The sequence below is a fragment of the Pristiophorus japonicus genome, chromosome 3 (genome assembly GCF_044704955.1).
Source record: "Pristiophorus japonicus isolate sPriJap1 chromosome 3, sPriJap1.hap1, whole genome shotgun sequence".
Classification (NCBI taxonomy): Eukaryota; Metazoa; Chordata; class Chondrichthyes; family Pristiophoridae; genus Pristiophorus; species Pristiophorus japonicus.
The window spans coordinates 173,002,499-173,016,686 of NC_091979.1; the positions used below are offsets into that span (position 1 = coordinate 173,002,499).

A 14,188-nucleotide genomic window follows, 5' to 3' on the forward strand; every position below is an offset into this window, starting at 1 on the left:
GAAAATGACCCATTTATCCCGACTCTCTCTTTTCTGTTAGTTAGCCAATCCGCTATCCATGCTAATATATTACCCCCAACCCTGTAAACTTTTATCTTGTGCAGTAACCTTTTATGTGGCACCTTATCGAATGCCTTCTGGAAATCCACTGGTTCCCCTTTATCCACCCTACTCATTACATCCCCAAAGAATTCCAGCAAACTTGTCAAACATTATTTCCCTTTCATAAAACTGTGCTGACTCTCATTGATTGAACTAGGCTTTCCCAAATGTCATGCTACTGCATATTAATAATAGACTCCAATTACAGATGTTAGGCTAACTGGTGTGTCGTTTCCTGCTTTCTGTCTGCCTCCTTTGTTAAACAGGGGCGTTACATTTGCTGTTTTCCAATCTGCCGGGATCTCCCCAGAATCCAGGGAATTTTGGTAAATTACAACCAATGTATCCATTATCTCTGCAGCCACTTCTTTTAAGACCCAAGAATGTAAGCCATCAATTCCAGGGGACTTGTCCACCTTTAGTCCCATTATTTTGCCGAGTGCTACTTCTTTAGTGCTAGTGATTGTTTTAAGTTCCTGCCTCCCTATAGCCCCTTGATTATCCACTATTGGGATGTTTTTAGTGTCTTCTACTGTGAAGACACTGTGAAGATACAGAATATTTGTTCAAAGTCTCTGCCATTTCCGTGTTCCTGATTATTATTCCCAAATCTCATCCTATAAGGTGCCAACATTTACTCTAGCCACTCTTTTCCTTTTTATGAATCTGTAGAAACTCTTACTATCTGTTTTTATATTTCGTGCTAATTTATTTTCATAATCTATCTTCCCTCTCGTAATCATTTTTTTAGTCGTTGTCTGCTGGCTTTGAAACATTTCCCAATCCTCTGGCCTCCCACTAGTTTTGGCCTCTTTGTATGCCTTTGTTTTCAATTTGATACCATCCCTTATTTACTTCGTTAGCCACGGATGGTTATCCCTTCTCTTATAGTCCTTCCTTCTCATTGGATTATATTTTTGTTGAGAGTTATGAAATATCTCCTTAAATATCTGCCACTGCTCATCAACCATCCCATTCTTTAATCTATTTTCCCAGTCCACTTTAGCCAACTCTGCCCTCATACCTTTGCAATTGTGGCATCCCTCAGCTGAGATCAACTATCTCAACAAAGACCAAGGATCAAATTAGTGACATTCCTCACCTTTATGCTTCAGCTACTCGCTGGATAAAGTCACTAAGATATCAGAATGTGGGTAGAGAGAGCCCTTCAGCAGCACTCGTAAAGGAATTTTGAGCCATTGTTGCACAGAAGCACTGCATAAAAATCGGTATCGAACAGAAAAACTAGTAAATGGCCAGTACCTATTCAATGCCGTGTGTGGTAGTCAGATATTTGAAGTAATTGTAAAATAGAATCTCACTTGATTTAGTATTCTAATATTTTATCTTTTTGTTTTCTTTTGGCTTTATAGATATACTGCTAGCGGCAGAAACTGTGGAGACAACAGAAAAGACTGCAGCATATAATGAGAGTAGGTGCAGCCATTTCTTTTCACCCTATACAAAAATACAGCACTTGAGATTTAGCTAAGCCCCTTTATCCCAAATCAAGCCTCAACTTTTTCTGACAAGTTTAGTGCGAATCTACCATGCAAGTACAGGAACCTCATGTCATTCCATGTATTTGAATTCTAGGTCTCTCGGCAAAATACCATTATAACAAAGTTTTTGGAGGAGCAGGACATCTTGGACAGCTACTTCCTGATTCCGACACTTAGCTGCGCATGTGTGGTCACCGGAAGTTGCTGTCTGATTTCCATGTAAATAACGGTGGGCGCTGTTAGCCTCATCGTTATTTCTACCACAAAATCCGGGCTATTAAAATTACCTCTCTCACACACAGTCATTTCTTGATGGAATTAAATTGGTAAAACAAGAACAACAACAATAACTTGCATGTATATCATGCCTTTAACATTGTAAAACATCCCAAGTCGCTTCACAGAAGCATTATCAAACAAAATTTGACACCGAGCCAAATAAGGAGATATTATGTCAGTTGACCAAAAGCTTGGCAGAAGGTAGAATATGGGAGACCAGGCAGGTGTGCTTTGAAATAGTCAAGTCTAGAGATAACAAAGGCATGGATGAGGGTTTCAGCAGCAGATGGTAAGTGGTTGGAAGTGGTAAAACAGCATTTACATACCTTTCTTTTAAACAGCTCCTGTAGTCTCACCCACTGAGAATCCACAGAGCACTTTGAATGAGAGCTCGCAGAAGAGTCTACCTCACAAAACGGCAGAGGAGAACAAGGTGAATGGAGAAGGTAATGGTACCATTAGAGATTTTTTTTTTTAACTCATTCACTGGATATGGGCATCGTTGGCAAGGCCAGCATTTATTGCCCATCCCTAATTGCCTTTGAGAAGATGGAGGTGATCTGCCTTCTTGACAATTAAGTGGCTTGCTAGGCCATTTCAGAGGGCAATTAAGAGTCAACCAGATTGCTGTGGATCTGGAGCCATATTTAGGCCAGACCGGGTAAGGGCAGAAGATTTTCTTCCGTAAAAGACATTAATGAATCCGTTGGGTTTTTACGACAATCTGGTAGTTTCATGGTCAACATTACTGACACTAGCTTTTTATACCATATGCCGTGGTGGGATTAGAACTTATATCTCCAGATCATTAGTCCATGCCTCTGGATTACTAGTCCAGTAACATAACCACGATGCTACCGTTCCCATTATATACAGAACACACTGAGCACTGTAGCTAGAACATCGTACTTTTCAAATAAATCATGGGAAACACAGAAACTCACACCTCACAGCATCCATTGCAAATATAGAAAGGAGGTGAATCCTGTTGTGCATCTGTAAAGCATGCACTCCCATATTCTGCCACCAGGGAGCTCATCCCCTGAAGTCCCAAGGGATCCCAGCATCCCTTGGGAGCACTGTATATAAGCCGGGCCCTCAGGCCTGTTCCTCACTCTGGAGTGACTTATTAAAGACTGAGTTCACTGTTTCTTTAACCGCCCTGTGTGCAGTCTCATCTGTGTTAGGAACACAATAACTGGCAACGAGAATATGAATCCAACGCAAAGATGCAGAAAACTGTGGGCATCCTGGAGAAGTTCTCGGAGGGTGAGGACTGGGAAGCCTATGTTGAACGGCTAGACCAGTACTTTGTAGTCAATGAGCTGGACGGAGAAGGAAGCGCTGCAAAAAGGAGAGCGGTCCTCCTCACGGTCTGTGGGGCACCGACCTACAGCCTCATGAAGAATCTCTGGCTCCGGTGAAACCCACAGATAAGTCATATGACCAGCTGTGTACACTGGTTCAGGAGCATCTTAACCCGCGGGAGAGCATGCTGATGGTGAGGTATCGATTCTACACGTGCCAGCGATCTGAAGGTCAGGAAGTGGCGAGCTACGTCGCCGAGCTAAGGCGACTTGCAGAATAATGTGAGTTTGATGGCTACCTGGAGCAAATGCTCAGAGACTTTTTTATACTGGGCATTGGCCACGAGACCATTCTACGAAAACTTTTGACTGTACAGACACCGACCCTCAGTAAGGCCATTGCGATAGCACAGGCGTTTATGTTCACCAGTGATAACACCAAACAAATCTCTCAGCACACAAGTGCTAGCAATGTTCATAAATTATGGAATTGTGTTTGCGAGCAGAAATGTACAGGGCAGAACCTACGAGTCTGCAACTGCCAGCAGACCTCAGGTGACCCAGATGACTCAGAGTCCGCAACAAAGGATGAATGCAAGGCAATTCACACCTTGTTGGCGTTGTGGAGGCTTCCATTCAGCCTATTCATGCCGCTTCAAAGGTTATGTTTGCAAGAGCTGTGGAACAATGGGGCACCTCCAACGAGCTTGCAAACGAGCTGCAAGCTCTCGAAAACCTGCTAACCACCACGTGGCAGAGGAAGATCAGTCCATGGTGGATCAAAGCAATTTCGAGCCTCAGAGAGATGAGGCAGATACTGAAGTACACGGGGTGCACACATTTTCAACGAAATGTCCACCTATAATGCTAAATGTAAAATTGAATGGCTTACCCGTAGCCATGGAACTGGACACTGGCGCTAGCCAATCCATCATGAGTAAAAAGATGTTTGAGAGACTGTCATGCAAGAAGGCATTCATATCAGCCCTGAGCCCCATCCACACGAAACTGAGAAGGTACACCAAAGAGGTTATCACTGTCCTGGGCAGCGCCATGGTCAAGGTCACCTACGAGGGCACGGTGCACGAACTGCCACTCTGCATTGTCCCAGGCGATGGCCCCACACTGCTTGGAAGGAGCTGGCTGGGCAAAATTCGCTGGAACTGGGATGACATCCGAGTGCTATCACATGTCGATGAGGCCTCATGTACCCAGGTTCTTAACAAATTTCTATCCTTTTTGAGCCAGGCATTGGAAACTTTTCTGGGGCGAAGGTGCGGATCCACTTGGTCCCATTCACCACAAGGCGCGAGCGGTACCTCACATGATGAGGGAGAGAGTGGAAATCGAGCTGGACAGGCTGCAACGCGAGGGCATCATCTCCCCAGTGGAATTCAGCGAGTGGGCCACCCGATTGGTCTCGTACTCACAAGTGATGGCACGGTCAGGATTTGCGGCGATTATAAAGTAACTATTAATTGTTTCTCGCTACAGGACCAATACCCGCTACCTAAGGCAGACGACCTATTTGCGACGCTGGCAGGAGGCAAGACATTCACCAAGCTCGACCTGACTTCGGCCTACATTACGCAGGAGTTGGAGGAGTCTTCGAAGGGCCTCACCTGCATCAACACGCACAAGGGGACTGTTCATCGACAACAGATGCCCGTTTGGAATTCGGTCGGCTGCAGCCATCTTCCAGAGAAACAGGGAGAGCCTACTCAAGTCGGTACCACGCACGGTGGTTTTTCAGTACGACATATTGGTCACGGGTCGGGACACCGCCGAGCACCTACAAAACCTGGAGGAAGTCCTCCAGCGACTGGATCATGTAGGGCTGTGGCTGAAGAGGTCGAAATGCGTCTTCATGGCAACAGAAGTGGAGTTCTTTGGAGAAAGATCATGGCGGATGATATTCGGCCCACAGACGCCAAGACAGAGGCTACCAGGAACGTGCCCAGGCCACAGAATGTCACAGAGCTGCGGTCATTCCTGGGACTCCTCAACTATTTTGGTAACTTTCTACTGGGGTTAAGCCCCGTTTTATAGCCCCTACATGTTATTGCGCAAAGGTGAGAACTGGGTATGGGGAAAAAAACCAAGAAATTGCTTTTGAGAAAGCCAGAAGCATTTTATGCTCCAACAAGCTGCTTGTATTGTATAACCCGTGTAAAAGACTTGTGCTAGCATGTGATGCGTCGTCGTACGGAGTTGGATGTGTATTACAAGCTAACTTTGCGGGTAAGTTGCAACCTGTCGCCTATGCTTCCAGGAGCTTGTCTAAGGCCGAAAGGGCCTACAGCATGATTGACAAAGAGGCATTAGCGTGTGTGTTCGGGGTAAAGAAAATGAATCAGTACCTGTTTGGCCTCAGATTTGAGCTGGAAACCGATCACAAGCCCCTCACATCCCTGTTCGCTGAAAACAAGCGGATAAATACTAATGCCTCAGCCCGCAAACAAAGGTGGGCACTCGCGCCATCAGCGTATAACTATACCATCTGCCACAGGCCAGGCACTGAGAACTGTGCAGATGCTCTCAGTCGGCTACCATTGCCCACCACGGGGGTGGAAATGGCGCAGTCTGCAAACTTGTTGATGGTGGCGCAGCCCGCAGACTTGTTGATGGTCATGGAATGGTTTGAAAATAATAAATCACCTGTCACGCCCGCCAGATCAGGACTTGGACCAGCCAAGATCCTCTGCTGTCTCTAGTAAAAAACTGTGTACTGCATGGGAGCTGGGCCAGCATCCCTGTTGAAATGCACGAGCCAATCAAGCCGTTCCAGCGGCGAAAGGACGAGCTGTCCATTCAGGCATACTGCCTGTTGTGGGGTAACCGCGTAGTGCTACCAAAAAAGGGCAGGGAGACGTTCATCTCGGATCTCCACAGCACACACCCGGGTATAGTAATGATGAAAGCGATAGCCAGATCCCACGTGTGGTGGCCCGGTATCGACTCTGATTTAGAGTCCTGTGTACGGCAATGCAGCTTTTGTGCTCAGTTGAGCAATGCGCCCAGAGAGGCACCACTAAGTTTGTGGTCCTGGCCCTCCAGAGGATCCATGTCGACTATGCGGGCCCGTTTCTCGGTAAAATTTTCCTGGTGGTGGTGGATGCATTTTCAAAATGGATTGAATGTGAAATAATGTTGGGAAGCACCGCCACTGACACCATTGAAAGCCTGAGGGCCATGTTTGCCACCCACGGCCTGCCTGACATACTGGTCAGTGACAACGGGCCATGTTTCACCAGTGCCGAATTTAAAGAATTCATGACCCGCAATGGGATCAAACATGTCACCTCGGCCCCGTTTAAACCAGCCGCCAATGGGCAGGCAGAGCGGGCAGTACAAACCATCAAACAGAGCCTTAAACGAGTCACAGAAGGCTCACTCCAAACCCGCCTGTCCCGAGTACTGCTCAGCTACCGCACGAGATCTCACTCGCTCACAGGGGTGCCCCCGGCTGAGCTACTCATGAAAAGGACACTTAAAACCAGACTCTCGCTGGTTCACCCCAACCTGCATGATCATGTAGAGAGCAGGCGGTAGCAACAAAATGTAAACAATGGTCGCGCCATTGTTTCACGGGAAATTTATCTGAATGACCCTGTGTATGTGCTAAACTATGGACATGGTCCCAAGTGGATCGCGGGCACGGTGATAGCTAAAGAAGGGAATAGGGTGTTTGTCGTCAAACTAGACAATGGACAAATTTGCAGAAAGCACCTGGACCAAACGAGGCTGCGGTTCACAGACTGCCCTGAACAACCCACAGCAGACACTACCTTTTTCAAGCCCGCAACACACATCCAAAGGATCAATGACACCAGGAAATTGAACCTATCACGCCCAACAGACTAGCAAGGCCAGGCTCACCTAGCAGCCCTGCAGGGCCAACAACATGCCAATCCAGCGAGGGCACAGCCAACACACCAGAACAGACATTTGTACCGAGGCGGTCCACCAGGGAAAGAAAGGCTCCCAACCGCCTCATCTTGTAAATAGTTTTCACTTTGACTATGCGGTGGGGGAGTGATATTGTGTATCTGTAAAGCATGCACTCCCATGTTCTGCCACCAGGGAGCGCATCCCCTGAAGTCCCAAGGGATCCCAACATTCCTTGGGAGCACTGTATATAAGCCGGCCCGTTCCTCAGTCTGGAGTGTCTTATTAAAGACTGAGGTCACTGTTACTTTAACCTCCCTGTGTGCAGCCTCATCTGTGTTAGGAACACAATAAATCCAACGATTTGTTTGTAACTACGAGGCAAGAATATCTCGAGCACCTTGAATCTTCAGTTCTATATTTACTCCAATTTTCTCCCACCTTCTCCTGGAGATGTAGGGAGTTAAATTAGTGTTCTCAAGTAGTGCAAACGGGCTCATAATTAATTGGCAAGCTGTTCGAAAGCATGACCAATCTCCTCTTCCATTGAAGGCACTGTTCATTATGAGCCCGTTTAGCACTGCTAGCGTAGAGCAGTTTCATCCCCGTAAATTCTTGCTGAGACCCACTTTCATAAGCCAGCAGCTATTTGCCATTCTCACCTGGGTGCCTCAACATTAAATATTGGGAGATTATTCAACCAACAAGGATATTACTAATAAGTTTGATCACAATCACTTCCGCAGCTCACACATGTATACATTCCAGCATGACTCATTGTTTAGCCATCAGAAGCCCAAACCCAGGTTGGTTTGTTTGCTCCCTAACTCAAAGGTATTGAGGTCATTTGTACTTCCCCCAATGCTGCCCTGAATCGTTAACATTCACCCACAAGCAGGGCTGTATCCTCAGACAGCCGTACCGAAGTCCCTGAGTAACTGGTAAGAAAATATGCACCTGCTCAGCGTCAAGCAGATAACCATACATGCTAATGGTGTGACTGTTTAAATAACAGGATCAGGGCTGCAGAACATCTGTTCAAGTCACTATCAGAATACAAACATGCAGGCATTCTTACATGTTACACTAATGCAGAATATTAGTAGACTGTAAATTGGAAGGAAATGAATTGTTGTAAACATTATGTGGTGATATACTCAGTTTGTTTTGAAAACTGAGTTGCTGATTGAAATTTTCCCAAACTAAAAAGTCATTTACATTTATCGCATACTCTGGACATTCCAGAGCTTCTCCCAACCATTGGGTTACTTTCGAAGTGTAGTCACCGATGTCACGTAGGCAAACATAGCAACCAAAACAGGCAGAAGGAGCTTCAGTTTAGTGGAACGACAACGAGTAAATGGTCAGTACCTGTTCAAGGCCATGTGTGCCAAAGAGTCGGGAGTTGGAAGGAATGCAAAGGAGAATTTAATATGTTATCATTTTGTTTTCTAATCCTTATAGATACACTGCTAGAAGCTGAAACTGTAGAGGCAACAGAAAAGCCTGCAGCAGCTAATGAGGGTAGGTGCAGCCATTTCATTACATAGGTTACTCGACACAGAACCAGGCCATTCGGCTAAACCAGTCCATGCCGGTGTATATGCTCCACTCGAGCCTCCTCCCATCTTTCCTCATCTAAATCTATCAGCATAACCCTCTATTCCCTTCTCCCTCATATGCTTGTCCATCTACACTATTCACTTCAACTACTCCCTGTGGTACTGAGTTCCATATTCTGACCATAAGTGGAAACATTCTCTCTGTATCCACTCCAAGAAAACCTTTCATAATTTTAAAGACCTCTATTAGGTCAATCCTCAGCCTTTTTCAAGAGAAAAGAGACCCAGCCTATTCTTCCTTTGCTGATATCTATACCCTCGCATTTCTGGTATCATCCTTGTAAATCTTTGCATCCTCTCCAGTGCCTCTACATCCTTTTTATAATATGGCGACTATAACTGTACGTAATACTCTATAAGTGTAGTCTAACCAAGGTTCGATACAGGTTGAACATAACTTCTCTACTTTTCAATTCTATACCTCTGGAATAAACCCTAGTGCTTGGTTTGCTTTTTATTTTCCTTGCTAACCTGTATCACAACTTTTAGTGATTTGATATATATACATATATCTGTATATATAAGGATATTTTACAATTTACTTCCGCCCTGTATAAAAATAGATCTGCAGTTTTAGTTAAGACCCATTATCCCAAGACATCAGTAACAAATCTGCATGGTCTGAATATCAGTGAGCAAATCAGTTAATCTCTCAGAGCAGCTGTGGCCTACCATGAAATTACAGTAAAAGCCCAACTCTGGGGAACAAGCTCAGTAAATGTTTCTGAGGTTTGAACTCTAAAATTGTCCAGTTGCCATGCGGTGTGGTACTGAGCCACCCAGAGCAGGAAAGCCCCGGATCTGAGCCCTCATCTATGCTGAGCCCGCTGGGTTGTTACAATTGGTCTCAGAGTGTTGGGTTTGGAGCGAACAAGTCAGCCCAGGATTCCTGTTCCTGACTATTGTTTCGTGAACTCTGCTGGAAAGTGCATACATGGACACTGGTTGAGGAGAGGATCATTGTTGCCTGTGATGCTCTCTTATGGTGGAAAGCTTGCCTGACACTCACTATGGGTCGATTAGTCTGACGATATTTACCTCGGGTCAATTAGCCTTTACTCACTCATTGGTTAGGCTCACACATGAGGAATGACGACTGGGGTGAGATACTGGACTGGACGGCGGAACGGCTGTGAAACCATACTCCAGTTTGTGTCACAGTAAGGGAGAAAAGTGGAAAACCTTAAACACACTCTTAACAGACTTAAGGGAAAATCCTTCCAATATTTTGTGTATGTAGTACTAAATTCAATAGATAAATTATCTGGGACATGCAAAAGTAAATTGTGAAAATCCCTATATATATATATTTATAAATATCCATATCTATACTGTCCTTATATCCTTCACAGTCATATGAAAGTCAGCATGACTGCCCGAGAGATCTCCTAGATTTATATGGGAGATATTTGCTATTTGCTCTGCTGTATTGTCTGAGATACTGGTTGCTTCAATGGTAGAATAGCCTTACCTGTTCTCACCAGTGTCTCTGCATTCAGGTGGCTTGTCCATCCTTAAAGACTGCATCAATGCCCCCAGTGGTTGTGTGGGTAATAGTATTGTATGATTCTGAATAATATAGACCATGGAAGTCCTGCAGTCAATCCCTGGGCTGCTTCCAAACTCAGTTGGAATTGTACAATATTAATAAAAAGAGGTGTTAAGATATTAAAAAGACCTTTCTCTCACTCACATACATGGCTATTTTTCTATGAAATTAAAATGCTGAAACAGCCTTTAAATACCTCTCTTTTTCACAGCTGCTGTAGACTCACCCACTGAGAACTCACAGAGCACTTTGAATGAGAGCTTGCAGCAGAGTCTACCACGTGAAGTGGCAGAGGAGGAGACGGTGAAAGGAGAAGGTAGTGGTTCTATCAAACATTTTCTGTAGTGGGAAAGGAGAACTATAGCTGGAGCTGTGCCCATTTAGAATGCGCTGAGCATTGTAGCTAGAAGAGCTCTCTTTTCAAATAAACCTATGAGACAGTAACTATAGCAAGTTCTGACTTTGGTGGAGCTGAAATATAACATTGCTCACGAGCTAATAAGCACCATCGGTGTGTTCCTGTTGTCATCTCTAATCCTTTGAATGCATCTTTCTTTTTCTTTCCCGCTTTCCTCTGATTCTCCAGTCACTGAAAAAGACTGGGCATATCACAGGGGGTGAAGGGGCAGCAGCCATTGACAGCTCTTCCTCAAAAGAGACCATTCTTTGTACTGTACCTGTGCAGCTAGACACGGAGTGTTGACAGTATATTCATTCATGGAGACATCACAACCAATACCAATCCTGTTCTCATCTGACACCAGTAGTTGTAGGAAGTAGTAGTTATGAAAACGAAGAGAGGTGTTGTGTGTGGAGAAAGAGTCAGACTGAACACTGTGAGCTCAAAGTAAAGTGTGACCTTAGTCTTTTATTGCAGGTCTCCAGAGTGCTTCTCCAACCTGTGAAGCCTCCTTAAATACCTGTGCTCCCAAGGGATTATGGGATCCCTTGAGACTCCAGGGGATGAGCCCTCTGGTGGCTGTACAGAGTAAATACAAGTCCACATATATAACAACACTCCACCCCAAAGTCAATAGTGCAACTATTTACAATGTGAGTCGATCTGGGGCCCTTCTTGCCCTGGTTGATCGTCTCGGTGTGAAAGCTGATATTGTTGAATAATTTGTTGGGCCCTCGCTGGCCTGCTGTGCAGCTGGACTTGCTGGGCTGCCTGGTTTGTTGGGCCCTGCAGGGCTGCTGTAGATGATGGGTTCTGCTTCGTGATCAACCGTGGTGCCGGTTGTCACTGGTGTGTATGTTGGGGGATCAAAAAAGGTAGGGTCCAAGGTGGGTTGTTCAGGATAATCTGTGAATCTGAGTTTGATTTGGTCCAAGTGTTTCCGGTGAAAGAGTCCATTTGAAAGTTTGACCCGAAACACCCTGCTTCCCTCTTTGGCCATGACAGTGCTGGGAAGCCACTTGGGACCTTGTCCATAATTTAATACAAATACAGGATCATTGATTTCAATCTCGCGTGACACATTTGCGCTATCATGGTATGCACTTTGTTGAAGCCGCCTGCTCTCTACCTGTTCACGTAGATCAGGGTGAACTAATGAGAGCCTTGCCTTAAGTGCTCTTTTCATGAGCAGTTCAGCAGGTGGGATCCCAGTGAGTGAGTGGGGTCTCGTGCGGTAGCTAAGCAGGACTTGGGATAGGCGAGTCTGCAGTGAGCCTTCAGTTACCCTCTTCAAGCCTTGCTTGATGGTTTGCACTGCTCTCTCTGCCTGACCATTGGACGCTGGTTTAAGCGGGGCAAATGTGACATGTTTGATCCCGTTACGGGTCATGAATTCTCTGAACTCAGCACTGGTAAAACATGGTCCGTCGTCACTCACCAGGACATCGGGTAAGCCTTGTGTGGCAAACATGGCCTGCAGGCTTTCAGTCGTGGCAGCGGATGTGCTAGTCGACATTATCTCACATTCAATCCACTTAGAGTACACGTCTACAACCACAAGGAACATTTTACCCAAGAACGGGCCTGCATATTCGACATGTACCCTAGACCACGGTTTGGAGGGCCAAGACCATAAACTTAGCGGCGCCTCCCTGGGTACATTGCTTAACTGCGAGCATGTATTACATCTGTGAATGCAGGACTCTAAGTCCGCATCGATACCGGGCCACCATACGTGGGATCTGGCTATCGCTTTCATCATTACAATACCTGGGTGGTTACTGTGGAGGTCATTGATGAAGGTGTCTCTGCCCTTCTTGGGGACCACTACTCGATTGTCCCAAATAAGGCAGTCTGCCTGTATAGACATTTCATCTTTGCGCCGCTGGAACGGCTTTATCTCTTCCTGCATTTCCACTGGGACACTGGACCAGCTCCCATGAAGCACACAGCTTTTGACTAGAGATAATAAGGGGTCCTGGCTTGTCCAGGTTTTGATCTGATGGGCAGTGATGGGTGATTGCTCACTCTCAAATGCTTCCATAACCATGGCTAGATCTGCGGGTTGCGCCATTTCCACCCCCGTGGTGGGCAATGGCAGCCTACTGAGAGCATCGGTGCAGTTTTCTGTGCCTGGCCTGTGGCGGATGGCGTAGTTGTATGCGGACAACGTGATCACCCATCTCTGGATGTGGGCCGATGTGTTGGTATTTATCACTTTACTCTCAGAAAACAGGGATATGCTTAACTGCGAGCATATATTACATGGTGGCTTATGGTCAGTTTCCAATTCGAATTTTAGCCCAAACAGGCATTGATGCATTTTCTTTACCCCATGGACACACGCTAACGCTTCTTTTTCAATCATGTTGTAGGCTCTCTCAGCCTTAGACAGACTCCTGGATGCATAAGCAACCGGTTGCTGTGTCCAGAAATCATTAGCTTGTTGCAGTACACACCCGACGCCATATGACGACGCATCACATGCTCGTACCAAACGCTTACATGGATCATACAACACAAGCAATTTGTTTGAGCAGAACAATTTTCTCGCTTTTACAAAGGCATTTTCTTGGCTTTTGCCCCAAATCCATTCGCCCCCTTTTCGTAGTAAGACATGTAGTGGTTCTAGCAGTGTGCTGAGACCAGGTAAGAAGTTACCAAAGTAGTTCAGGAGTCCCAGAAACGTACATAGCACCGTCACGTTCTGTGGCCTCAGTGCGTTCTCGATTGCTTCCGTCTTCGCATTGGTGGGCCTGATGCCGTCCGCCGCAATCCTCCTTCCCAAGAACTCCACTTCAGACACCAGGAAAACGCACTTCGAGTGTTTTAACCTGAGCCCCACGCGATTGAGTCGACTAAGAACCTCCTACAGGTTCTGCAGGTGCTCGACTGCATTCCGACCTGTGACCAAGATGTTGTCCTGGAAGACCACGGTGTGCGGGACCGACTTCAGTAAACTTTCCATGTTTCTCTGGAATATCGCCGCCGCTGATCGGATTCCAAATGGACACCTGTTATAAACAAAAAGACCCTGTGCATGTTGATGTAGGTGAGGGCCTTCAATGATTCCTCCAGTTCCTGCATCATGTAGGCTGAAGTCAGATCCAGCTTCGTGAATGTCTTTCCTCCTGCCAGCATTGCAAAGAGGTCTTCGGCCTTTGGTAGTGGGTATTTGTCCTGCAGGGAGAAACGATTGATAGTTACTTTGTAATCGCCACAGATTCTGACGGTGCCGTCTCCTTTGAGGACTGAGACAATAGGACTGGCCCACTCGCTGAACTCGATCGGTGAAATGATGCCCTCTCGTTACAGCCGGTCTAGCTCGATCTCTACCCTTTCTCTCATCATGTACGGTATTGCTCTCGCCTTGTGATGGATGGGTCGCACCCCCGGAATTAGGTGTATCTGCACTTTTGCTCCTTGGAATTTCCCGATGCCTGGTTCGAACAGCGAAGGAAATTTGTTTAAGACCTGGCCACATGAAGTGTTGTCAGCGGGCGATAGCGCTCGGACGTCGTCGCAGTTCCAGCGTATCT

At 46.1% G+C, this 14,188-nt stretch overlaps 1 protein-coding gene across 1 annotated transcript in view; it reads left to right on the top strand.

Annotated features, from left to right (window-relative positions):
* nme9 (NME/NM23 family member 9) overlaps window positions 1-14,188 on the top strand; it is a 149,412-nt gene that overhangs the window by 109,237 nt on the left and 25,987 nt on the right. Inside the window, exons 16-19 of the mRNA XM_070873791.1 lie at window positions 1,476-1,535; window positions 2,225-2,329; window positions 8,543-8,602; window positions 10,461-10,565. Coding sequence (XP_070729892.1) covers window positions 1,476-1,535; window positions 2,225-2,329; window positions 8,543-8,602; window positions 10,461-10,565 — 330 coding nt within the window. The remainder of the gene's footprint in view (window positions 1-1,475; window positions 1,536-2,224; window positions 2,330-8,542; window positions 8,603-10,460; window positions 10,566-14,188) is intronic.